Source organism: Sebastes umbrosus, chromosome 9 (assembly GCF_015220745.1).
Source record: "Sebastes umbrosus isolate fSebUmb1 chromosome 9, fSebUmb1.pri, whole genome shotgun sequence".
Classification (NCBI taxonomy): Eukaryota; Metazoa; Chordata; class Actinopteri; order Perciformes; family Sebastidae; genus Sebastes; species Sebastes umbrosus.
In genome coordinates this window covers 26,656,286-26,684,091 of record NC_051277.1, presented here as the reverse complement: position 1 = coordinate 26,684,091, position 27,806 = coordinate 26,656,286, and the positions used below count along the sequence as shown (strand labels likewise).

Sequence of the window (27,806 nt, the reverse complement as noted above, 5' to 3'; positions counted from 1 at the left end):
GCAAATTAGTGATGATAAGACTGGAATTGCATTAAAAGGGTATTGAATATTTGCTTTATATTTTAATTTATCCGAAACAAGACACATTCATCAACAACAATATGATGTAGCTAAATGTGTCAGATCTTTGTCAATTTTCATCTGCAGTCTCTGGGAAAGTTGGTGTTATGTAAATTAATTGCTATTTTAACATTATATATATATATTTTAAAAAGTACCACAAGAAAAGATTACTACAGCAGGAAAATAACTGTTAAGGTGCCTGAAAGAAAAACATTTATGTTCTGTTCTTAATTATCAGTTGTCTACACACCGGAAGTCTGTGTCATATTAGCTTTCCATTACAGGAACACTGTTATTCATTATAATATATATATATAATATATAAATAACATAATGACAAAATATATAATTATAATATATAAATAAAATAATGATAAAATATATCTTTATAATATTTAAATAAAATAATGATAAAATATATCATTATAATACATATAATATATAAATAATATGATAAAATATATCATTATAATATATAAATAAAATAATGATAAAATATATCATTATAATATATATAATATATAAAAAAATAATGAGAAAATATATCATTATAATATATGTAATATATAAATAAAATAATGATAAAATATATCATTAAAATATATATAATATATCAATAAAATAATGATAAAATATATCATTATAATATATAAATAAAACAATAACATATATCCTTATAATAAATATAATATATAAATAAAATAACGATAAAATATATCATTATAATATATATAATATATAAATAAAATAATTATAAAATATATCATTATAATATATAAATAAAATGATAAAATATATCATTATAATATATATAATATATAAATAATGATTAAAATATATCATATATATAAAATAGTGATAAAATATATCATTATAATATATAAATAAAATTATGATAAAATATATCATTATAATATATGCAATATATAAATAAAATAATGATAAAATATATCATTATTAAATTGTCTATGGTCAAAAACAACATAACATAACTGAACAGATAATTTCAAAATAAAAAAAGGATGTTTTTCACCAACTTCACTCAGACTTCTTGTTTATTAGCCACCAGTCAAAGTGTGTTTAGCATGAATAACTTGCATGCTAATGTTCCTATAGCTTCTGAAGCACCTATCCTCCATGCATCCATCCATCCATCCATCCATCCAGCAGCACACTGTTGCTGCAGCCGTCTGTTAAAGGTGACTCCTCGTCACACGGTGACGGCGGAGTCCACTCCACCTCTTGTGAGAGTCCTCTCTCCGTTGCATCTGGCACGCAGCCAGATACCTCGTGCGTGTTGCCTGTGTGTGAGTGTGTGTGTGTGCATGCGTGCTTGTGCGTGTCACTATGGGAGCAGGGGCCCACCGTACTCGCGTACACACTGACTGTCTGGCTGGACTATCCGTGTAAACACAGCGTCTTCTAGCGGTCACCAAAAATACTGCCACATCTTAAAATGGCCACTGGTGCTGGTGGACACTGCAGCAGCCCCCTGAACCTCCACACACACACACACACACACACACACACTGGTCCCACTGCAGTCACCACACACAGGGCTGTTTACTCATTAACCACGTCCACTGTTAATCCATACTGCTCTGCTTGGCTGCTAAAAGCTGAGAGCATTTTTTGATCCTGTAGTTAAAAACAAATAAAATGCAGAGTTTGGCCCCCCCCGACCCCGCAGCAAGAAACACCTCCAAAAAATAAAATACCTACAAATCAGATCACTCATTAAGTTTTATTCACAATATACAAGAACAATGAATCAAGTCAGACACACCGCAGCCAGTAGAAAATAAATCTAAAGAGAAAAAAAGCAAAATATATCCTTTCATAAGCAGAGTTTACAGATTAAATACAAAGTTTTCTCAGAAAGCAGACGGGTAACCGGTTACAAACAGCAGATAGTGTTTCAACACTCGTCAAGGTCGGAGATTATTATTTCATTAAAGAAAACGCAGAACTTTGTTTCACCCCGACTGAGCAGCTCTTATAGTGCAAGAAACCGTAACACGTAACATTCATATGGGTTTGAGTGCGTTAACACTGCGAAGTCGTGGGCTGTAGATTTTAGATTTAAGGCCTTTGCTGAATTCAAAGTAAATACTGGACTGACTTGAGGCAAAGAGCTGCCTGGTTCAGCATGTTTCAACCACCGGCTCCACACCCATAGGAGTCGAGAAGGAAGGGGACACCACAAGTGAAGATAAATGCCGAAATATTTCATTTATAATCAGGTCCAAAGATAATTCTACTTTACATTAAGTCGGTCATAATGCCAGTTAAAGCACCTCCATGTCAGATTGTGTTGATTGTCAAAGTCCCTTCCTTATCTCTCCTCGAATGACCTTTGATTTCAAAGTCGGCTACTGTAGAAACAGTGGGGCGTGTATGAAATCAAAATTCACAACATTTTTCAGCGCTTTCTGTTCTGGGCTACGAAACGGTTTGATTTAATTGCGACAGTGTCATACCATAACCATCGGTGGGACACTGCGATGATGATAAAGGATTGGACAAGCTGGGGCCAGGGTGCATGAGAAGTCGAGGGAGGGCGAGGTTCTCCGATTTAAGCGTCCTTCTTTTTGATGATCAGCGGCCCGACGTTGTCCCCGGTTTCCTCGTTGTGTTTGGCGTGGGCTCCGTCACAGTAGGGGAACTGGAAGCAGAACGCAACATGTTAGAGGAAAAATAAAAGACGCTCTTATCAAGTTTAAGCCCCTTTGTACTTTATGATACTGATTTAATCTCCCTGAAGTCACCTGAAAACTATGACATAGAAACAAAATCATATAAGATTGTTTTGATCAGCTTTTGAGCGGACACGGTAGCAGTATTCCCCTCAGCCTCAAGGTGACCGAAGACCATTTTTATCTTTATGATCGTGATAAAATTAAATAGGGAAATAGCTCTACTCAAGCCCCCTACTCCCCAGTGGTTATAAGTGATCAAAATATTCAACATTGCAGACTTAAAGGTCTTCGTAATAACATTTTCATGTAGACAAATTGTTGAAAAAAAACGAACATCTACAGAGCCTTTAGAAAGGTGTCGAATAAAAGTATGGCTTTTCCTGAAAAAAAAAAAATACCATGATTGAACCGTTTAAAATTTTTTGGCGGGTCCAAAATGTATGTTTTGTTTATATCTGTGGAAGATATCTGACGTTTGGTTCCCACTTCTAACAACGCTTGTGAGCCAATAGTAAAAGACGTTGGTAACGCATGGCGTCTCTGGGTCGTCAGTCAGTGTGGAAAAAGCAGATAAATGGCTGAGATTGACGGTAAGCGCCTGGCAATGACTTGTTGTGAAGTACATGCAATGGAACGGGGGGAGGCAGAATGCAACATCTAGTGGCTGAATGTTATCAGTAGCACCTTTAAGCGATGCATTAAACTTTGGTTTCCTTGTTCATGCAAAGGATTTCTCTCCGTCTCGATGACTCCAAATACCACTTGGGTTCATTTCAGTATGAGGTCTATTATTTTAAAATATAACCTTACAACACAAAATGAGAGCTTCCTCACTCAGTTAAATTCTGAATCTTACAAAAGCTATAAATTAGTGTCACTAAGTGTTTAATTTACTCCTGCATAGTACTTCAGTCAACACTAATGAGCAGAGCTAAATGGGTGTTAAAACTGCAGATTTTCATTAGCAGTCAAAGGAGAGACACCTGGCTGTGACGTCACTGACAGGGACGTGAACAGAAGTGCAACATGTGTGTAAGTCTGACCCCACAAGGACCTTTAATTGTGGAAATCTAAGGGAGTTTTGGACCCTCGATAAGTGGATTTTCTAGCATAAAATGTCCAATATCAGTTAGTACAACACGCTAAGCGTAAGTGTATGCATTTATGAATGCCTCTGAAGTAGCTGCTGAGGCCTGACCTTCTTTGACTTCCAGCAGCGGCAGTACACCGCCTTGGTGCCGATGTCCTCCATGTCGAAGCTGTGGACCACTTTGGGGCTATCTTTACTGACGGATGTGTTCACCAGGCCCTTTTTACAGCTCCGCCCACTCAGGTAATGGCTGACCAGGAAACCTCCAACAGCTGCAACCACCGCGACCGGCACCGCAACCACGAAATGCTCTGAAGAGAGAGAAATACAGATACAGAAAGTTCATTTTACTGCCAAAACACACCCGTCTCTTTATCGCTCGGTAAAGAAGTTATAGCCAGCTTCTTCCTTATATGCTACAAAACGTGAGTGGACAAAATATTAGAAACACCTCCAAACTTTAATGCAATTCAATCCCATGTAAATGACCTGAGATGACTCAGCACTTCTCTGGCACAGTGTCAACAGCAGTTGAAGATAATAGGGGACATATAAACAGGATGTTTTGCATGCCTGGTTTACTAGCATGCACTACATAGTGCAGGTATACATAACAAACGGGCCACTCTGAGTGACTTGAAGGGTTTATGGTATCCAACTGACCATTAAAGTACCATTTGAATGTAAAGTGTTAACCACTAAGCCTGTGTAGAACTATTTTTTCCAGTATGTTTCTGTTCAAGGCTCTTCAAAGCCCGGAAGTTATATTTTAAGTATTTGCTGCTCTGTTTCAGTCTGTTGACATTTTTCTCACTTAACATGAATATCCAGAAATTTGAATCCCATTTTTTACCTTTCACCAGTTGAGCAGTAACAAAAACATTTTAAGGTTTTTGATACCTCACAGTCTTCAGCTCAGAGAATTATTATTTGACACTCTGGACCCAAAATAAATGTTTTATTTCAACTTTATTTAGCCAGATTAGGTCTTTATCTTTATCCTTTATTCAGATCTCCATTAGCTGTGGCTGAAGCCCAGCTATTCTTTCTGGAGTCCACTTTAAATCACTATGAACTTCACTTTGAACTTTGGACCTATAGGTTCAAGTTAATACTATTCACAGAGTACAGAGGTAAATATGATTCATTAGTGGTTGGACCATAGCATATTATGTCAAAATACAAAAAAACATACAAAAACAGAACAACTTATTTTACCGTAAATATTAACTGGACTTTGTATTTATCCAACATTAAACCTTTTATGATTTGATATTAGCTAAATATCAGCAGACACAGAGTTGTTCAGCAAGGAGATGTTTTTTCAATCAGATTTTAAATACATATTTGCTTGAATGATAGGCAGAGTGATCCATGTTATTGAAATTAGAAAATCTCCTTCTGAAGGGAGTCCATGTTGCATTATCACCAGAGAGGGAGGCTTTCTAATCAGCAGGGCATGGTACTGTATGTGCACATGGAGTTTAGACCAGATTTTGACCTTTTTTTTTTTTTGCAAAGGCCATGAAAGAGAATTATCCAGCATCACATGATGTAGAGTCTCAAGACAAGAGGAACAAGGGGCCCTGCTGTCAGTCTGGATCAGCATGATCAGTGATTAGCTGCTTTGCTGGAGGCCCATGATACATTAAAGACATATCCTACCTCAGATAACCTCCAAGTATGGCCTCAAGCTGATGGGCCAAAACTATGTGAGTGAGTGAGCGTCTAAAGTTGGAAACACAACATGTGGCTGCAGCCAACAACACTGACTGGCCAGCTACATAGCTAACAAGCTGTTAGTCAGCTATTCAGACGCTTGTTGACATTGCAGCGAATAAGTAACTTTAGAGATAGCTAGATAAGCATTTAAAGATATGTATTAGCTGGTAGTCTCCATACAACCAGGCTGTAATGCTGCATTAGCCTACAGACAGTGTTGTTAGCTGGTAACGTTACTATGGTAATGTTAGGTCACACTAGTTAACTTTACACTCATTTAATGCTAGTTTGCTGACAGCTAACGTTGTCCTGAATACTTTACCTTTAGATAAGCTGAATCCTGATTTGGGCAGTGCGGGTATAGCTGATAAACTTGCCATGTCTTCCCTGTGGACGGTGTGTGTTGTGTTGTGGTCGGCTCTTAGCAGCTCAGCAGCAGCAGCAGCAGCAAGGTCATCCGGGGAGTCTTATCTCCACTCTGTCAGCGCACACTAGAACTACGTCACTGCGCAGCAACCAATCAGCTCTGAGGAGGGAGGAGTTATATATATATCAAAGATGATGACTTCCAGTGTACTTCCGGCTTCGCTTAAGTGCTTGAAGGCAACGTCATAATGGGGAATCTGCTAGGAAAGACATCTAATGTGATTTGTGGAAAGATGTCTATAATTTTATACTTGTTAACATTTTCTCAGATTTTGCACTGTGCTATAGAAATATTATATTTGGTTGCTATGATTACAGTGACAAAGACAGTAATGCATTTTTTCTTATTAATTTAATTTTTAATTCTTGCGAAGTTCCACATTCACAAGTGTAACTTTACCAAAAAAAAGCCTAATTCCTTTGTATTTATGAAAGAAATGGAATTATATCTGTCAACAATTTCTTCCTCACAAAACAAAAGAGCAATGAAAACAATGAATGTATGCAATATCTTTAAAGTTTTTAAGTGAAATTATTGTCATACTCTCGCGTGGTCTTTTTTTTAATTATTATCTATTTATTTATTTATTTTTATTGTGTTTTTTTTTATTTTATGTTGGTTTTGTTTCATTTCTGTTGTCCCTTTATGTTTGGCACAGCTCTTTGTTGATGTTTACGCTATGCTTCTTTTGTATGTAAATGTTTTTAATGTTTTTTGCTGTTACTATGGATACTGTACTTTTGAAATAAAAGAAACATAAAAAAAGTAGAAAAAAAAAACAAACTTTTGTGCTTGAAGACTTGAAAGTTCTGCAACGAGAATCTAAAGATTTGATCCATACTTTTTTTCCCCCTCTAGATATTTTAAATGCAAGGGATTTAGAGACTTCCTTCCTCCACCTGTCAGACTCCACAACCCGCACTGCTCCCAGTAGACCACTTACACTTACACACCAAAAAACTGACAATAACCTGACATTTTCAGGTGGAATTTCATTTCATTTTTTATTATTTAACCTTTATCTAACCAGGTTAGTCCCATTGAGATTAAGAACCTCTTTTCCAAGGGAGACCTTTTTGGCCAAGACGGTCAGCAACAAGAACACAAAGTTGCAGACACATTGACACAAATAGAGATATAAAATACAATTCACAAACACTAAAAGCACTAAAATTTGCATTAAAAGAGAAACTATCTAAAGACAAATGGGGGGAACAAAAAGGAACTTTTCTGGGAGTCAGCTGTACAACAAGGGGAAACTAAAAACATTGGCATGCACTTGCACATTTTCTTCCTCTTATTTTCATTTCATTCTCACTGTGCAATATCATTTTCCACTTGTGCAATTTTGTTAATAGTCTGTTTATTGTCAATACTGTATATACTGCTCCTATTTTTATACTTCCTTCTATTTAAATAGTTCATATTTTGTTACACTGTGTTAGCTGATGCATCTTGTTTTTTGCACTATCCCCTTTGCTGCTGTACACTGCACATTTCCCCACTGCGGGACTAATAAAGGAATATCTTATTTTATCTTAACAGTAATAGATAAAATAATCTCACGGTCCACTTTAATGGATTTTTCTGAAGCTTTCAGCCACATTTCACAGCCTCCATAAGGAGGATGGAGGAAAAAAAGACGTGTTAAAACGTTGCAGGTGCCTCAAAGTCCCATTAAAGATTATGATGATGTGTGTTGCTGAGTGCTGTTGTTGGAATTGTTGTGGGTTGTTGTGTTTTTTTTTTTTGTTCTTGTTCTTTGAGGTATTATCTATTTTGTCTCATCTTTTATTTGATTTGCTTTCTTTGTTAGATAAGTGAAATACATGAAATGTCATGTCTCTCTTTCTTTGAAATTCTGACTAAACATTTCATTGTATAATTTAATTATTAATATTGTTAGTCTGTCTGTATGTGTATATATGTCTATATTAAAAGTTCAATAAAAATATTGTTTAAAAAAAAGATTATGTGACTAACTGATGCTTTAATTTACATGCATGTAACAGCTGTGACTAACTTTGCACGTCTTGTTAGATATTAATCATTTAATTTAAGGAGCACGACGGTTGATGCCAAAGGTTTCCTCCACTGGGGGAGAATCATCTTGATGGCTGCGATCTTTGACGAGTCCCATTTCCCTTTGGAGAAGATATTTCTCTTGAACCACTTAAGACGTGTAATGTGATAAGCCACAACAGTCATTTGTTTTAATTTGATAACCTTATTTTAACAGAAAAAAACTCCATGTCCATATTTAGCAACAAAATTGTTATATAAACACAAATTTAAATGTGATGCTCTCAATTGCTTTACATAAAAGCACCACCAGAGGGCAACAATACTACCTACCATCAGGAACATTTAAAGGATTTTGAAACAGAAAAAAAAAACCCACTGGAATTTTAAGTGCAATGTCTGAAGGTAAGATCCTAGTTATAATATATGAATGCAATAAATTGGTATTTTGTAAATGCATTCTTATAAACCCATATACTTAAAGTGTAGTTTCACTCAAATGAGCGAGCACAAGCAGCGGACAGAAAACGACATCTCCCACACACTGCTAATCATAAATTCTGAACTATTTCAATCCCTTTTAAGTTTCAGTTAAGTTTTATTCCTTAATCAGACATTCCCACAAAGAATTTATGATAGCGTGTGTTAAAGGTGGGTATTATTCCTGTAAAGCTGGGTGGTGAATGTGACCCGGCTTCACATGTCCCTTTCCTACCTCCGTACGTCCTCCAAAAGGGCCTGAGAATGAGTCGACACCGGAATCATGGGTTTTTATTACACAGTTTAATCAACACACAAAGCTCAACGAGCCTCTCAGGTAATTCAATATACAGAGGTTTTGTGCAAGAAGAGTGGGTTCTCCTCGCACCCAGAGCCCAAGCCAGTCCCATAGCCATTTAAGATGTTAGCCTCTAATTTAACAATAGCAAAAAAAAAAGGAAAAAAAAAAAAGAAAAGGAAAAAAAAATGCAACCTAAAGAGTTATGGGGGAGGAGGGGGAGGGGGGGATAAAAACACAGGTTAAACTAAGTAAAATAAATTGCTTAAATACCTGGTCCAGAACCTCCACTTTGTGAATAAAGAAAAGTTGGTGGTAGTGGTTGGGGGGGTGACATGGGGTTACAATTGTGCGTGCATGTGTGTTTATGTGTGTGTGTGTACAAAGGGTGATTTGGGTGGGTGGGAGGGGAGGGGAGTTAGGAGCAGGAGGTGTGGGGATAAATCCAAGTCCTTTCATAGAATCCAACAGAAGACCAAAATAGGCCATATTCATTTTTTTCCATTTTAACATAGCCTGCAATGATTTCTTTTTAAGTATTCATTATATAAAATACAGAGTGCCCTTCGACTCGAAAACAAACCTGCTTTCTTGAATTGTCACCTCTACGAATGGGAATTATAAAGGACAATAAAGCAAGAAAGGGTGCAGAGTGTAAAAATCCCTCCATCTTATTGTCCCCCACTCCCCTAAAAAAAATGAGGGAAATAAAGAAAAAAGGTTGAGGTCCCCTCAAAGTTTTACAGATGCTCAAAAGGAATGATTAACGTCTGGGGGAGGTGGGGGGAGGGTGCAGGTGTGTGTAGGAAAAAGGAGGAGTTGGGGGTGGGGTGGGGGGGGGGGGGGGCAGCCCAACCTGCATGGCGACAAAATGTAACGGAATACAGAAGTTGGGGATGGGGTCAGAGGTCACAAGGGAGGGAGGAGGTGGGAAAAGGAGCAGGGAGAGAGATGGGTGTTACCATTGCAAGTTGACAATATGTACATTGGAGAGGGGCTGGAGGGGGGGCAGGTGAGCTGAGAGGCAAGAGGGGAGGGAGAGGAGGGAGTCAAACAGAGAGAGCGAGAGAGATAGAGAGAGAGAGAGAGATAGAGGAGGTGGGGCAGAGGGAGTTTTACAGGTACTCTGGTGAAGGGGAGGCGTGGCTCAAAGAAAGCACTCCAACGGAAACCAACAAGATCTTGTTTTAAACTTCTCATTTGTTTGAATGGTTTTTTGTTTGTTTTCTCTTTACGTCTGAAGCTCCCCTAACCTTTATGTCGTAGAGGTGGTTGGCCATGATTCTACCCCCAACACTACATTGCATACTTTTGTGTCCATTCCCGAGCTATTTTGTTGTACCTGTGAACAAGCAGAAAGAAAGAGAGAGGGAGGGGGAGAGAGAGGGAGAGAGAGAGAGAGAGAGAGAGAGAGAGGGAGAGAGAGAGGAGTTGTTAGTTGTTTAATCTTACAGAGACACAACATATAGAGTGCTTCAGGGATGACGTATTTTTATAGGCCAACCAGGAAGTTAGCATCGCCCTGGTTCCCTCGACAAAAAGCCAATAGGATTTTTCCATTGGGTTTTGGATTATTGCAGAAAATAAACTCTGTGGCAAACACACGTTTATGATACTTACACGTTTTGTTCAGCAAGATAATCTCCACAAATGAACAGCACTTTTATGATTTTTGAAGCGTGAATGCAATCGTCAGAAGTATAAAAGCTAACGTTAGGCTATAAACAAACTACACCACAGTTCCATGAGCGCGAGTATACACAACAAGGCTGGAAAGGCAGACGAGTCGGCATGATGACGTTTAGTAGTCTCATTAAACCACTTGTTAGCAACAGCCTTTTTTGAGACATAATAAAGGTATCAAAATTCACGACCAGGATATTTATTGATGTATTTTATATCGTAGAACAAAATGTTAAAATCTCTTAAACCTTTGTTAACCACAGACCTTATTTTTTACGCATCTAACTAAAAACCCATTGACTTCCAGACGAGGGAACAGGAAGTGCTAAAATGCTAACTCATTTCCTGGTTTTAGGACTCATTCCTGCAGCACTCTATTAGGATTTGGTTACATCTTTTACAAAAGAAGCTGCGACACGGCCTCCTCTATTCATTTCCATGCGTACATTATAAGTTTTGCCGCCGTCCTTGCAGCAGCAGCAGAGATGCCAGCTGGCTGCCACTCTACAAGGGCATATACAGTTCTGCCATCTTGCATACATTTTGTTTCAGTAAGTTTGTTTTTATTTCCTCTTCCCACTGCAGCAAACTGTTAGGGGTCAATGCTGCTGGCCAATTAGTGACAGGAAAGAACAGTTTCAGCACAGATATGATGGCACAATCACCATTCTCACTGTGCTGATTATGTTTATGAAGCTTGTTGGTGTGTGACAGGGGATACCAAATGGGACAAGGAGGCAAATTGAGTGTTTGCATCTCCTCTTATTTCTGTTTATCATGTTTTCTGAGCAGAGAGGTGTACAGTAAATACCCCACAGCAGAATAATCCCCTGCAAATCTTGTGTGATTGATAAGCAGCATCATAATGAAGTGGAAGACACAGCCAAAATGGTCATGTTGTAAAAAACAAATAATATTTCAACAAAAGACATGCCACGTTTTCATCAGACAAATTACTGCTTCTTTGAATGTGTGGAAAAGTGATGTTTTCAGATCACAGATGTGAACATGAGCATTAAAATGTTAGTGTTAACAGCTAAAACACCAGACTGTAGGAGTTTATTGTGGCGCAGGTGTTTAGGTAGGTATTCTGCAGGGGAGCTGGACTGTACTGTAACTGGACGGAGGCTGTCAATAATGTTTTTTTTCATAATCGTAGGTAAGGAAGAAAAGAAAAAAATATCAGTAGTAATGCAAATAACAATTATAAAGTATTAATGAAAAGGAAAAATATTGATAAGAAAAGGCATGAATCACAATAACATGACAAGTTGAAGGGCTTTTAAAAGGACTGTTTCATCCTTGTATCACATTTTTGTATATTCCCATTTCAAGCAAGCATTTTAAATCATCCCATTTTAAAACACCCACATCTTGTTGTTACGTTTTTCAGCTACAAAAATAACACATTGACGAGCAAATCGAGCTGCAGCAACTGTGCCAGGTAAAAAATGTTTCAAGTTGATCTGTGTCCATTCAGAGCAGCAGATAGGGGACATAAACCATCATTATTACCTTCAGATGGATGCTACTACCGAACCACCTACCTACCTAATCTTGTGTACGTGCTGTACGTTGTGTTAACTCACACTACACATTTTAATCATCCTTTCTGAACAGCTAGAACCTGCGACTTTTATGCTCACACTGTAGGGATCAATTGACCAGCCATGACGTTGGTGCTCACATTTTACGTAAACACGGAACCCCCAGTCGGCTTTTGTCCACTGACAATTCCAATAAAGTTTATTCAAACAATAGGACTGCCTCCTCAATGTTGACAAAAAAAAGAAAAAAGCAGCAATACTGAGCAATTCTACTATGAACAGAGTGTAAGAAGAAAACCAGAAAAATATGGAGCTGCAGATGGCTGTAAGATGTAGACACTGATCTGTCTGATCTGTCAGCAGTCTCAAGACTATGGGTTTAGCCCCAATGTGAAATGTTACTTCAGCAATATTAAAACAAGCTCAACACACTACCGGGTAAATGAGGACTGATCTGGCAGAAATTCAGCCTGATTCAGGGCTATAATCAGGTCTAATCTGTACAGTGTCTGTCCGGCTTAAGAGACTTATTACTTTTGAACAGTAAGCAGTCTGTGTATTTTTAAAGCCAGTTAACACAGGCTTAAAACCTACTATCCTTGTGTATGTTGGCTCTTAAATAATGTAGACGACAACAACACAGAAATTTGGCTAACCGATGTGAATTTTGTGAAATTATTGCAATCGAAATCTTTGTCTTTCAAACCTTTTTTTGTTACACCCCTTGTGATTGCTGCACTCTCGATAGCAGTGACAATGTTTTGAAAATCAATAATCATGAGCAAGACGGAGCTTCTGTCTATCAGTAGTAGGGCTGGGGTGATTCAGCGACGTAATAAACGTCACTGATTATAAAAATACGTTGATTTGCATAACGTGCATCAGCGCGTCGCAAGAATAGCTGCACCTGGTGAAAGTATGCATTCCCCCAGAGAACAAGCTGCAGCTAAAAAAAAACTTTTTACTCTTACTTTTTCTCCCCACCAAAGCATGATATATTAGGATTATCAACATACGTAATGTATTTCTGTTAGTAGTAGTCACTTAAAATAGATTTTCTATATGTTTCTTCATCGCCCCCATGTTAAAGTAATTTCTGCCCTGCTGCTGTTATACATAACAATATACCATGCGTCATCTAACGTTGATATTCATTTTTTATATTTATTACATACTGTTATTACTGTTTTACATTTTCTTTAACAGCCATGTATGAGGGAAAATTGGCTTAAAGTAACACTGCAGTCTGTTGTTACAAGCTGTAAATTGTTTCAATTATTTCCCTTGCCCCACACTTATGCAAAAATACACAAGTGATTATCTTAACCGCATACTACTCCAGTGATGAAATCTATTTTGAGTTTTATGTCAAGTACTTAATTAAAAATACTGATTCTCCAGTTCAGGGAAAGGGTTGCTGTGACATACAGTGATTCAATTAATCTGTGACACAACAATCTTTTTGAATTTGAGGTCCAGTAATTTTGTGATCAGGCATCTATGATCCTGTTACATTTGTTTGTTTTAAAGAGAAGATGATTGAATAAAATATTAAAATATTAATCAGACAAGTTTAGGTATTTATTTTAGGCAAATTAATTGTTATATTAATCGGGGTAATAAAAAAAAAATCTTTTGAATAATTAATAAATTAGTCATTAGATTAAATTGACTAATCGGAAAAAATTCCGTTTGATTAATTGATAAAAAAGTAATCGTTAGGTGCAGCCCTAATCGGTAGCCAGTTTGTGATGCCGACTTTGAGAACAGTTCTTAGTACAGCTCCACCCAGACCGGCGGAGACTTGATATTTTATTAGTTTGGGTTGGTTTGTCAAAGCATCATGTTGACAAGAAGCATAGAAACAAAATCCGAAAACATCCGAATGATGCAAAAAAACAACATGAAGCTCATAACTTACTTTTCCCTGTCCGTCTTGTAGATGCGGGCGATCTCGGGTACTAAGGGGTCGTCCGGGTTTGGGTCACACAGCAGAGAGCAGATGGACAGGAGGACTGGAATGGACCAGTTAACCAATCAATACTCACAAATAAAAATAGACATTTTCACACAATTTATGCCACTTTCCTTCAGATGACCTTTAAGATGCAGGTCAGGCAGAGTGTTTGTCATGACTATAGAACTGATAAAACATATAATTGGGATTTAAAAATAAAAATTCTTGTGTGTGAGGGACATCATTTAAATCATGTCCAGTAATAAGCACTGAATGAAAAGGGCTAACGCTGACATTTACAGAGAGAGTACTCCACTTTAATACAAGGACCTCTGTGTGAGAAATGTTGTCATGCAATTATTTGTGGGAAGCATTTTCATTTAAAAAAGAACATGTTTCCCCGGTTCCTGTATTCTTAACATGCTGTTTATAAAGACAGCAACACCTGTCATTTATCTGTAAGCGTGTGTGAAAGCCAGTCTACCTTTGGAGATGGTGAGAGCCGGAGACCACTGTGATCGCAGAATGTCAAGACAAATGCTGCCGTTGCTGTTGATATTTGGGTGGTAGATTCTTGTGGTAAATGCAACCTGGAAACAGACAGAGACAAGAAATGTAGGGGGAGGGGGTGGGAGGGTGAGAGGAACAACAGGAAACTGAATGATGAAAGCTGTGGCTGTTTAAACTCTATTTGCCTCACTCAGTTTTCAGTTTTTGCCATTATTCTGTACAGACAATATTCCTACTAAGCTGTTTACATGGCTAATGACAATGAATATTCCACTAATATTCCTGTTTACATGCAGCCGTGCATGCTCCGATTAACGTAACCGGTGGTGGACTTGTTGGACCGTGTGAACACAACCTCCCTCTTTCATTTCTTCAACCACTTTCTTGAAAAGGTCGATGTTGTAATATTTGCACATGTCCAAAATCTGTTGATACCCAAGTCTTTCAAAATGTTGTGCGTGTATGTATGTATGTGTTTCTCCTTCCGACCAGAAATGTGTTCTTTTCTTTTGAGCCTGCATCTCTGCAACCTGTCAGCTAGTTGGTTTTAGGTCAACGCACAGAGCTGGCTGTAAACACGGAAGAGGCCGTGTGTCGCAAACTGCTGTAAAAACCCCCAATTGAGACGCATATTCTGAAAGCGCTGTATACATGTCCAAAGAATGCTCCTAAAACATGAATAATATCGGCATATCCCACATGTCTTAATCAGAAAAATGCTCTATTCGGATTAAGGCCTAATTCAGAATATCTAAACGGTATATATGCAGTTAACATGACCCGTATTAAAATCAGAGTATTGTCACATTCGGAATAATAGTGGAATATTGGTGTGCATGTACACGTAGGCACTGTTACTATATTTATGCACGCTGCTTCTTTGTATGCGTCCATGTCTTGCTTACCTTTGGCGGTTTGAAGGGGTAGTCTGTGGGGAAGTGTATGGTCAAGAAGAAAACCCCGCTCTGGTAAGGACTGTCATTCTAGTGCGGGGAGAGAGAAGTCCATTCATCTCATTAGTGACTGAGGTGCAAGGATGACAAATAAATACATACAAATGGAATATAAAAATTAAACACTATGGCTCCGTGTCAACCAAGAAAACATAGACTAAAAGTTGACTGTCTCTCTGACTAAACTAAGCTGTAAATTCAGTTTACCTATCAGATGCTGTATTGGTTTAGTTAATGCCAACCTTACACCACACGACTTTTCAAGTGAATTCACTCTCGCAGACATATTTGTAATGTCAGAATAAAATCACAAGAGTTTTGCTAGAGTTGCGAAGCGCTCTTATGATCTCGATCGTTTAGTGTAAGGTGGTCACAGAACTCAGTCCAAGCTGTCTGAAGTCTTTTTCTCATCTTGACTTTCTGATTAAAATCAAACAAGTTTAATATTATCGTAAGTTCAATGATGCGATCATTGTCAACAACCAATAGGTGCGCTCTCTCCAGCACCAAACAGGAAGCAGTAGAAAAGTAAGTAAGAGTGCCTCTTTGGCGTGTCCTCAAATTTGTACCACAATAGAGTGGAGAAGGAGAAAAGCTGCAGCTCTCCAAATCCCCGGTGCAAACGTTAGCTATTGGAATGTTTGCTATTAGAATATACGAACTAACCGTACGTTTCAGCTGAAGATTGTTGACTTTTACTGTAATTGTTTAATGTTTAATGCATTTCTCCTTCACATCCCCTTTGCAAATTATATATTGTATCTTTTTAAATTTGTATATATGTGTAAAATAAACAAATATAAATCTGGCTGAAGTACTCTCTCTCTCCCTTTCTCTCATATAAACACTTGTGTGTGACGATTTATACGATAGAAGCTCTTCAGCTGAAACATACAGTTAGCTCGTAGGTTAATAGCAAACACTCCAGTAGCTAACGTTAGCTTGCAAGTTGCCCCATTCGGGACAGTGGGTGCTAGCTAGCTAGCTATAGCATGCTCACCAGGGATTTCGAGGGCTCCATCAATTTCTGTCCACTTCTTTTTTAATATTTTTTCTTCTTGTAAATTTCCACCAGGAGCAGGATGTGGCATCATCTCTAAAGGAATCTAGTTGTAGTCTTGTAAATAATGCACCCTACAAGATCCCCAGTCTTTGCAAAATATTATAGTCTGTGATTCAACACATTGTCTTTAGATGTGAGAGGGTGTCAGACTTCAGTCTTTTAAAAGTCTTCTAGTGTATGGTAGGCATAAGTTGTAAATAGTGACCAGAACATTCTGTCACTATATATGTGAATGTTATTCCCATCAAAAGCTAAAGCAGTATCATTAAGGCTGTGGTTTAATCAGTAATATACAATAAGTGAATACTTACAGGTCCCATTATTGTGGCTTGCCAGTGAAACACTGCAACAAAAAAGCAGAGAAATGGGTTATGAAACACTGAAGAGAAACACACCGCATGGCTGACAAGTGTTGGAATAAATAATGCCACATGAAGTGTGCGTGTGTTGATTTGTACAGTTGAGTAACAGGCTCTTACATAAAGTGCAACGCGGGACAGATATTCTTGGACGTGGTATTTTTAAATTGTAAATGGTAAAGGGTCATATAATGGCAGTAGACTCACGTTGACATTCAGAAATAGCTCCTGATATGAATGATATCAACACACCTTCCTAAAGAGGAAATTGTTATCGTGACAACACAAATGGTGACAACAAAAATAAACCATGTAGCTAGTCTAATTCAGCATCCTGTCGAGGCCTGAGGACGCACGTCACATTGAAAAAGAGAAAGTAAACCACAGCAGATATGCTAGAAGAAACACGTTCTTGTAGTGTGTAGTAGAGCGGTTTATTTGATGTTGGATGCAGGAAGTGACATGTCATGTACAGATCGATGTTGCTGCTACTGATCTTTTTCCATGTCACGCATGCTAAAGACGCACACATATTTTGTACCTAACAGCATTAAAATACATATCACAAATGATTTGACCCAGTCAATTCCTCTTATCAATGTCTGATTGATCTAATCCTGGGAAACACTCTGCAGAGTGCATGCAGCTTTGATTGTGTTTATGCAAGACATTTTAATGGCACAAAGAAAAAGCTGCATATTTTATCAAACTGATTTGAAGCACAAGCGCCAATAGCACTCCTATGGTTAATCATCCGTTGGTAATGAAATCGAGAAATAGCTACTGCTAGCTACACGGGCGGACAAGTTACAGGTTAACCATTAGAACTCTTATCATTGATGTAACACTGCCAAGTCCAAACTACCAAATATAAAGATATTTTTTGATATGTGTAAATTGTTGACAGATATAATGCACAATAATCAGTGGAGTGATGTGATATGAAGGAAAATACTCTCGCCACTTATAAGATGAACCCTTAAATGGGGTAAAATGAAGTTAAACACCCAAAATAGGGGTGTTGTGATACGCCAGTATTGACAATAACCATGATATTTTAAAAAAGAAATATTGATATCATGCTAATAATACACATATGATACTATTGTGTAAATAATACAGCGCCACTTAAATCACACTTTTGTACAGTAATGGTTACAGACTCTCTCTCCACCTCCCCACTCATATTTTGAGTGTAATTCATTTGCCAATAAACAAAGTTAAAGATGAATTTGACTGATAGAATTATGTGTTACTTTTTTTTTTTTCAAATTTTCTATAGATATTGCGATAATATCGTTATTATGAATTATTTTGGCCAGGATAATTGTGTTGTGAAAATCTGATATCATGGTAGCCCTAACCTAAAATATGGCAGAACAACTGCAACACAGCGCTCACTTGGAAAAACTGTGTATGGTTCACATACTATACGAGACTATTTCTTAATGTATAAACTGTCAATCAATAAATATTTAATTGCGATTAATCGCATGATTGTCCATGATCGCAAATTAATAAAAAAATGTATCTGTTCAAAATGCACCTTAAAGGGAGATTTGTCAAGTATTTAATACTCTTATCAACATAGGAGTGGGCAGATATGCTGCTTTATGCAAATGTATGTACTGTATATATTTATTATTGGAAATCAAGTAACAACACAAAACAATGACAAATATTGTCCAGAAACCTTCACAGGTACTGCATTTAGTATAAAAATCATAACATGGCAAACTCAAGCCCAGCAGGCAACAACAGCTGTAAGTGTGTCAGTGTGCTGACATTTTCTTTAACAGCCCTAGTATAAACCAAAATGTTGTAAATGTATAAATTCCAGCAGTGTCACCACAATTGAGGAAGTGATCAGTAACACAATGAAAGGACATGACGTCATCAAAATAAAGGTTAGATGCTATTAAACAGAACTATATTGTGTTGATTAAGGGCATAGTTTTGATTCTGACAACAACATGTAATCATTGTGCCTACATTATGTGAGTGGCAACATATCAGCGTTACCCTTGCCGTTACTATGTTAATAGCAATAACTTGCCTTTCTTCAGACAGAAAAGACGTAGCTCTCAGTACAGATAGTGGACACAGTCAATACAAGGATTCATGTTTGGGTTAATATCAGTGAATGGTAAAAACACCAGGACAGTAATGCACCTGTTACAGGCTGTCAGTATAAACCTCAGCTCAATGATGGCTGTTTGTTGTGGATCACCAGAGCAGAACAACAGTTGTAAAAATATCCACAAATGTAAATTGAAAATTCTAATAAAATAGTTTGCATTAACAAATTGCAATTCACTATGGGTGCACATTTTACGACCACTAGCCTCCGCTTCAAAACAATGCAAGCATGATGATAGAGAAACGCATCCGTCTGTATCAGTCCCGCCCCACATGCTCTATATGATGAGCGCATGCTAAACTGATGGGTTGTGTCCTGCCGACTAGAGAGCGAAGAGTCGTCTTGTTTGACAAATATTAGCAAAATAATTGATTACAAAACACATTAAGAATTGCAACAATTGCACAGAAAGTGAACATCCTCATCAGACGGGCTACTTCGGAAAACACCGACATGTGGCAGCAACTTGATTGCGCAGTAAGCATTAAACAGACCACTGAAAGCACTGCATTTTCCATATACACCACAGGATATGTAAAATGGGTTCTATGGGTACCCATGAGTCTCCCCTTTACAGACATGCTCACTTTATGATAATCACATGCAGTTTGGGGAGAGTCACAGTCAAGTCAGCACACTGACACACTGACAGCTGTTGTTCCCTGTTACGCTTGAGTATGCCATGTTATGATTTTAGCAAATTTTTTATGCTAAATGCAGTACCTGTGAGGGTTTCTGGAAAATATTTGTCATTGTTTTGTGTTGTTAATTGATTTCCAATAATAAATATATACATACATTAGTACAAAGCAAGAATATTTGCCCACTCCCATGTTGATAAAAGTATTAAATGTTTAACAAATCTCCCTTTAAGGTACATTTTGAACAGATAAAAAATGGGTGATTAATCACGATTAAGTACGGTTAATCATGCAATTAAATATTTTAATCGATTGACAGCCCTACCTAAAACGCTTTTGTTCTTTTTGCCATAAATAAATTATGCAAACTCATGTCATGATCAAGTTTGGCATAGGTTTATGTTAAAAATACTTAATTTAAAACCAATGCATATGCTAGATTAGGCATGGGATTAAAAACATGTACCCCCTTATAAAATAACCTTAAACCTTACAGTGAAGGAGCCAATAAATAAATATTAAACAAATAAGGTCTAATGATTCTTTACAAGAGTTCTGATCAGTCAGGAATAGGCCTGATTTTAAATATTAATAGCTATTAACAGACTGTGAGGGCTAAAACGCACTAGAAGCCTAATTCTCCTTTACAATAATTCACTACATGTTTACAATCAGGCAGGCAAACTCATTAAACTATGCAATTATTAAGATCAGTGTATATAATGGAATAGTGGCATTAGAAGCAGAGGAACTAAATTTGGACTTTTATGGCCAATATTTATTTCTCCAAGGGGGGGAATGCCCCCAGACCCTCATAGCTAGCTACTGTTTCCCACTGACAGGCGGCTACTCAATGTCCTTGTGAAAATCCCTGTCTTGAATGATGAAAAAATAAAATTATATAAGCTAGTTAGAAAGCTCTCTTTGTCTGTGCATTACACCATACAGTATTATTATACTTTATTAGTAAAATTTGCAAAACTTGCAGCATGTATATTCTTTGGCCTAAAGCCTTTTCAAGTCCTGTTCCAGATAATTGTGCTGGCATGTACAAGGGATTGACACTATTCCCATAACACTAACACTTTGTCCTCCACATATACAGTATAAATATAAGATGGGCAGATCGGTGAAGCTGGAGGATATTAAAATAGATGATTTACCTTTCAATGTAATGCAGGCAACCACAACACCAGAAGACTAATCATAAGATTCACAAAGGTGATCTATCATAGGACTATTGTAGTGAATTGTTTAGATGGTGCAGGTGTTCACGATATTCTGCCCGTCCCCATACACACAAATATATTCAACAAACATAACCTAACCTGACCTAACCTAACCTTTTTAAGTTGAAGTGGGCTCAGTTTTAAAGCTAGAGTGAAGATACTGGTATCATATGAAACTAGAAAACCTAAGGAATCCATTGGTACCCTTGTCATACTAGCTTGTCGCAAATAACGGGCCAAACATATGCTAAATTTTTGCGAGGAAAAACTGGCATGGTCATTTTCAAAAGGGGTCCCTTGACCTCTGACCTCAAGATATGTGAATGAAAATGGGTTCTATGGGTACCCACAAGTCTCCCCTTTACAGACATGCCCACTTCATGATAATCACATGCAGTTTTGGGGCAAGTCATAGTCAAGTCATCACACTGACACACTGACAGCTGTTGTTGCCTGTTGGGCTGCAGTTTGCCATGTTATGATTTGAGCATATTTTTTTATGCTAAATGCAGTACCTGTGAGGGTTTCTGGACAATATGTGTTATTGTTTTGTGTTGTTAATTGATTTCCAATAACAAATATAGATACATATATGTATACATTTACATAAAGCAAACGTATTTGTCGACTCCCATGTTGATAAGAGTATTAAATACTTGACAAATCTCCCTTTAAGGTACATTTTGAACAGGTACAAAATTTGATTAATTTCTGATTAATCGCAATTAAGTATGGACAATCATGGGATTAATCGTGATTAAAAATGTTCATCAATTGACAGCCCTACTTATTACAATATGGGGAAATAGACTGCAAATCCATTGTTGCTTGGTCATCTTGAAACAATAATACAAATAATGTAAATGTCTATCACTGAAGGTCAATGTGTATTCTAAGAAAATGACCTGAAACAAAGATGAAGAATCTGAGTGTCTGAATTTACTGTCAACAGCGAACTCAACAACAGGAATATGTAAGCAGAGACACAGGTGGCTGGGATGTTAAAGGGAGAGCTTTGAACTGCTGGTAGCATGAGACATTCTCAAAGACAGCCTGCATACAGCCAGCAGTCATACTGCTAATATACAGTACATTGTTAATAAACCGTATCCCCTTTCCATTTACAAAAAGTGCAGCAATTTTATATTGTTCTATATTTTCCTAATAATATTTTCAGAGGGTCATCTGTCAAAATACAATGACAAATTTAAAAGCTAACCTGTCATTTTAAAATTGTACCACGATTGGAATGGTATGAAAATGGTGTTAACATTAGAACTGCAACAATTACTCGTTTATTTATCAACCGTTAAATTAATCGACAACTATTTTAATACTCGGTTAATTGTCGAGTAATTTTTTAGGGGTAAAAAAGTCAAAATTCTCTGATTCGGCTTCTTAAATGTGAATATTTTCTGGTTTCTTTACTCTATGACAGTAAACTGAATATCTTTGAGTTGTGTACAAAACAATACTTTTGAGGATGTGATCTTGGGCTTCGGTAAACACTGATCAACACTTTTGATCCTTTTCTGATATTTTATAGACCAAACAACTAATCGAATAATCAAGAAAATATTAGACAGATTAATCAACAATGAAAATAATCATTAGTTGCAGCCATAATTAAGATGTAATAGATGTGATTCATTTTTAAAAAAAACAAACTGTATTTTCTAATTGAAATAGTCTACTAATTTATGTATTATACAACAGGTGTTGACAGTAGCAGTTGACACTAGTCTGAAGCATTTGCTTTCCATCATTGTCTTGTTTTTATTGACAACATGTAAAATAAACTGTTTCCAAGGAAATATCTACAGTATGTATGAAATGTATTTAATCCTGTTTTCTTAAAGTAACAGATAAACTGAGCTCATGAATGCCTTTTGAGTTTTATTTTTGGGTCAATCTTTATAGGATAAAAAAAAATCTGACTTTGATAATGAATGAAAATCACGGTACGCATTTACTCTTACATTACAAAAGAATAAAGTACTAGCCAGACGGGCTTTCCCCTTTTACTTGTTCTGAAAGCAAAAGTGAAACGGACATGTAGCAATACTAGAGGTGGGAATAGTATGCTTTTATAATACATCAGTATTTTCACAAGAGGCAGTCCAGGTATTTCCTGGATGTGCTTGCTCAAAAAACAGAGGTACTTCCTTGATTTAGTTAAATACACTGGTCTGACGCATAAAAAGCCATCACCTTTACTGATGCTTGTATTTTCCTTTCTAAGTTACAAGACTTGGGCTTGAATACATTTTATGTATTTGAGGTGCAATCTGTGGTAATCTAAATATTGTGGACAATTTTTCAGATCCAAACTAAACACATTAATCAGAAAATTGAACCCAGGGGAGCCGATCTGGAGACAATTCATAGCTATCTTGATTGTGAAAGTTTTAATCTACAAAGGTCGGTAATAAATTAGAATATAAGACAGTGATTCTCAAAGTGGGGTCCTGAGACCCCCAGAGGTTCATGGTACTCTGTTAGGGGGTCCGCGAAATGATTTGCTATTAATTATAAAATTGTGTATCTACAGATGAGGACAATTTGATCCAACATAACAAGCATATTGTATTGTAGCTTTGAGCCATTAGAAACTATAATATGAAACGTGACACGCAGCAAGTTCGTTGTTTTTAAGTTGAAGCACTTCCTGAAAGTCAGCTATAGACTGGTAAGTTTAAATATCTGGAATTATTAGGACTATGCCGGTCTCGTTACTGTTCATTTTCTGAAAGTTGAGTCCAAATGCAATTTGAATGAAATCACCTTCTGTTTAAAAGGTATATAAGTGGTATTATTAACGTTAAGTACATTGCAAATTTCCCCACTGTGGGACTAATAAAGGATTATCTAATTTTATCTTCAAATTGAAATTGTGTTTCTGTTTATCACTGTGAAACAGGTCTGAAGTATTTAGGTTGAAACGTTTTAGAATACAAATAGTTCCACTGGCATCCAAGAGTACAAATGGTAGTAAGCATATGCTTATTCTGTGTTACGATTAAGAGGGGGATCTTGGAAAATGTTCTCCCCTGTAAGGCATCCTTGGCCCCAAAAATGTTTGAAAACCCCTGATATGAGGCATTCTTTTGAGTGTCATTTGTGAGTAGTTTGACCAATACATATTTATTCATGCGTGTTGAGAAGGGTCAACCAGGAATTTGTTGAGCACTGCTCAATTTTGAGCCCCAGCTCCCAGGACAATGTTGGTTTAGATGATGAACTTACTGTCATCTCCTACTGGTCCTGCAGAACACTGGGCTGGTGGGTCCCGTGCCAAGTCGTTCAACTCCTGAGACAAACAGATGACAAGTCAGTTGGTCAGGTCCTTCACAGCATGATTCAGTATTTCCACAAACAATTACTTACATAATAAAAGTGGGAATGGCAACATAAAAACATCACAAACACAAAATTCAGGGAAAAAAATATTTCATAATCTGATACTGATATCACAATCTGATGGGTTTTTTTTTTTTTAAATATCCCTTAACAGGCCAACTATGAGCCCTCTGTATAGTTGACTAAATCACTCTTTGTAAACAGATCTGAAGGCAATTTGCTACAAAGTCTCACTGCAACAGTAACAAAAAGTAATTCCTACTGACCGCACAACACTAAGTAGCACCATGAGCTTTGATTACTGGAGTGAACACTATTACATTATAGCATTTCTCCAGGTAGAGCAGGTGGTACATGTGACAGCCAAACTGAGGTATGTCAACAGAGGGTTTTACTATAACCCAAGACACTCAGGTAAAGGTAAAGATAAGATAAGATATTCCTTTACTAGTCCTGCAGTGGGGAAATGTGCAGTGTACAGCAGCAAAGGGGATAGTGCAGAAACAAGAAGCATCAGCTAACACAGTAAAAAAAAGAGCTAAACAAAATATGAACCATTTAAATAGAAGGAAGTATAAAAATAGGAGCAGTATATACAGTATTGACAATAAACAGACTATTAATAAACCGAGTGTAAGCTGGATGTGTGTGTAGCCCAATGTGACCCTATGGTGCAAAACGTTAGCTTAGGTGCTCAACAGCACAGGATGTCAAACGACAGAAGCATAATGCTGGCTGGGTCTGCCAACATTACGACATGACCTATTAACAACAAGGAGGAATTAAACCAACATTGAGCTAATGAAACTAAACGGTGTAATAATAAGGATCTGCTGTCAGCAACATGGCATCAAAGGCGAGCAACGCGTGGGGCCTGTTTTCACCACAGCGACACACTGCTAACATGATCGCACACTAAGAGTAGCGTTTCACTGTGTATTGATCATTTATCCGGTATAAACACGTACAATATATAATACAAACAGCCTCTTTTGTTACTTGAAACATGTACAGACTGTGCTTTACGAAGACAATATAAGAGATGTAGTAGATGTATGATAGCTAAACGTTGTGTTACATCCGTCCTTATATATTTGGTGCTGTTACAAATCTACTTGCGTTCAAACATAGAACATTTAAAAGGTTAAGATAAGATAAGATAAGATATTCCTTTATTAGTCCCGCAGTGGAGAAATGTGCAGTGTACAGCAGCAAAGGGGATAATGCAAAAAACAAGATGCATCAGCTAACACAGTAAAAAAGAGCTAAACAAAATATGAACCATTTAAATAGAAGGAAGTATAAAAATAGGAGCAGTATATATAGTATTGACAATAAACAGACTATTAACAAAGTGGAAAAATGATATTGCACAGTGAGAATGAAATGAAAATAAGAGAAAGAAATGTGCAAGTGCATGCCAATGTTTTTAGATCCCCTTGTTGTACAGCTGAGTTCATTGTTGTCCCCTCATTTGTCTTTAGATAGTTTCTCTTTTAATGCAAATTTGAGTGCTTTTAGTGTATTTCATCTCTATATTTGTGTCAATGTGTCTGCAACTTTGTGTGTTCTTGCTGCTGATCAGGTCTCCCTTTGGAAAAGAGGTTGTTAATCTCCACAATGGGTCTAACCTGGTTCAATAAAAGGTTAGATAATAAAAAGTGGGTTATTAAAATAAGCGTGCAGAGTGCTAACGTTAGCGTTAGCTGTGTAACTTATCTGTCACATCAAGTAGCAAGCTCAAGCTTAAGTAACTCATAAATACTGTTAGCTACCTTCACTATCATACAGAGGAACTACTGAGGAACACCTGCTGGCATCAAACTACCGGTTATTCACTGTAAAGATGAACCAGCTAGTGACGTTAGCTCGATCTGAAGCTTATCCCGGTGAGTTAGCATCCAAGCACCGGGAGATAACGTTAGCCAGACACAGCTAGCTCACACACCGCTTATATATCACGTTAACCGGTAACATAGCTGTAACACCCCGTTATACCCCGCAGTTAAGACGTCGACGGTGACAACCTGTGTGACATAACCCAGGAGCAGCTCTCATAACGGGTTGGTGGTAGCTCGCTGAGTGTAACGGTGCAGATGGCCCGCTGGTAGCAGCCAGGCGGCGCATCGCTGCTCGTCTCTGCTCAGACCGTTAGCTGGCGGTGGAAACCAAAGACTGGCTTATTTAGTCTATGTTATGTGTTATTCTCAGGTTTATTAAACCCAGACAGATAAAGCATGAGGTGTGGATTAAACCCCCCTAATGAAACTGCGTTATCCCGGGCCTGGTGGTTCACTTCCTTCTTACCTTGTGGATTCTCTTCAGAGCCATTGTTGTTGTGCTAGCTGCTGCTCTGCTGCTGCTGCTGCTGTCTGTCAGAGGAAACGTGCGGGTAAAATGGAGATAGATATCACTGTCCGGTTGGTTAATACTACGACTTAAGTTATCATAGAACACTGTTGCTGTATGCTCAGTTTACTGTGAGTTATCAGAAGGGACCACCGATGAAAATGTCGAGGCGAAACTGAAAGATAGAGGGGGGAGAACCGCGGTCCTTCCTCCTACTGCAGCAGCGGCTACCAAATCACTGCGGCCTGCGGGCTGCCAGCAGCAACGACGACACGACTTCCGACTCAACTCTTCACAATAAAACACCCCATCGACACCGAATCCAATACAGTCACTGATGCAAACTGACTAAAATATTAAAGGGACTATTTGTAACTTTCAGAAATGCTTGTTAACAGCGACACCTGTGGCCGTTAAGTCAACGAAAGTCAGCGTTGGGCTCGCGCTTGCTCGCTCTACATAGACATGAACGAGCATCGCTCAAAACAGTGAGGCGTCACACGTCAGCTAAAACCACAATATCACTCTATATTTCACCTGCTTGGCAGTAATGTCAGCTGACCAGACGAAGGTCTCTCCATGAATCAATGCTGATCCTAGTGTTGGCTTTTCCTGCTTCAGCAAAAGCAGGTCGTGCTGGGGCTCTGAAGCAGGAGGAGAAACGTTATCGTCTCCCGACTGCGCCCGGAGGGAGACACCGGCACCCGGTCGGGGACAATAACGATTCTCACTGCGGAGCTCCGTCACCTCACAAGACACGGGAAACCTCTGTTGGTCTGGAGGAGCTGCAGCATTGATTTCTGCAGCAATCAAATGTTGCCGTGGTGATGGCCACTGCTAAGCACCCTCAGTGAGACAGTTTATAATAGGAGTTAACCAGAGACGTACGTCATAAAAGTACTTCTCAGACAAAAAGCGTTACTCCTATCGCTTAGATTGTTTATGAGACAAGTTAGGAGTCTCTGATGGACATATTGTGTGAAATTTGTGTCAAAAATGTGACCTCGGCAGCAGTTTCGAAAAGTTGTAACTTTTGCTGTGATCCCAAAAATTGTGTGAAATTTAATATGGGCCCCTATGGGAAGCTACCCGGGAGTTGCTCTCACTTCCAGGCATTTATTAATTAAATTTATTAATTTTCCATTCATTCCTATGGAAACCGCTGCGCAAATCTCTTAGAAAAGTCATAGCACAACATTCCCGTCGGATTATAG

The 27,806-nt window shown here is 37.8% G+C and overlaps 2 protein-coding genes across 3 annotated transcripts; both read right to left on the bottom strand.

Annotated features, from left to right (window-relative positions):
* Positions 1–1,788: 1,788 nt before the first annotated feature.
* zgc:110843 (uncharacterized protein LOC541492 homolog) lies at positions 1,789–6,073 on the bottom strand. The gene is made up of 3 exons (XM_037780016.1): positions 5,897–6,073; positions 3,961–4,163; positions 1,789–2,728 (listed from the first exon to the last, which is right to left on the bottom strand). The coding sequence occupies exons 1-3, from the start codon at positions 5,952–5,954 to the stop codon at positions 2,639–2,641; spliced, it is 351 nt and encodes a 116-aa protein (XP_037635944.1). The 5' UTR covers positions 5,955–6,073; the 3' UTR covers positions 1,789–2,638.
* A 2,705-nt stretch (positions 6,074–8,778) lies between these two features.
* On the bottom strand, positions 8,779–26,863 carry ube2d2 (ubiquitin-conjugating enzyme E2D 2 (UBC4/5 homolog, yeast)). 2 transcript variants are annotated; one of them, XM_037780015.1, is made up of 8 exons: positions 26,723–26,863; positions 26,551–26,615; positions 24,130–24,193; positions 16,826–16,857; positions 15,404–15,481; positions 14,473–14,578; positions 13,953–14,046; positions 8,779–10,143 (listed from the first exon to the last, which is right to left on the bottom strand). In XM_037780015.1, the coding sequence occupies exons 2-8, from the start codon at positions 26,572–26,574 to the stop codon at positions 10,098–10,100; spliced, it is 444 nt and encodes a 147-aa protein (XP_037635943.1). In that variant the 5' UTR covers positions 26,575–26,615; positions 26,723–26,863; the 3' UTR covers positions 8,779–10,097. The 2 variants fall into 2 exon arrangements, with proteins under 2 accessions (XP_037635943.1, XP_037635942.1); XM_037780014.1 differs by having other exon boundaries at positions 26,551–26,856.
* Positions 26,864–27,806: the final 943 nt, after the last annotated feature.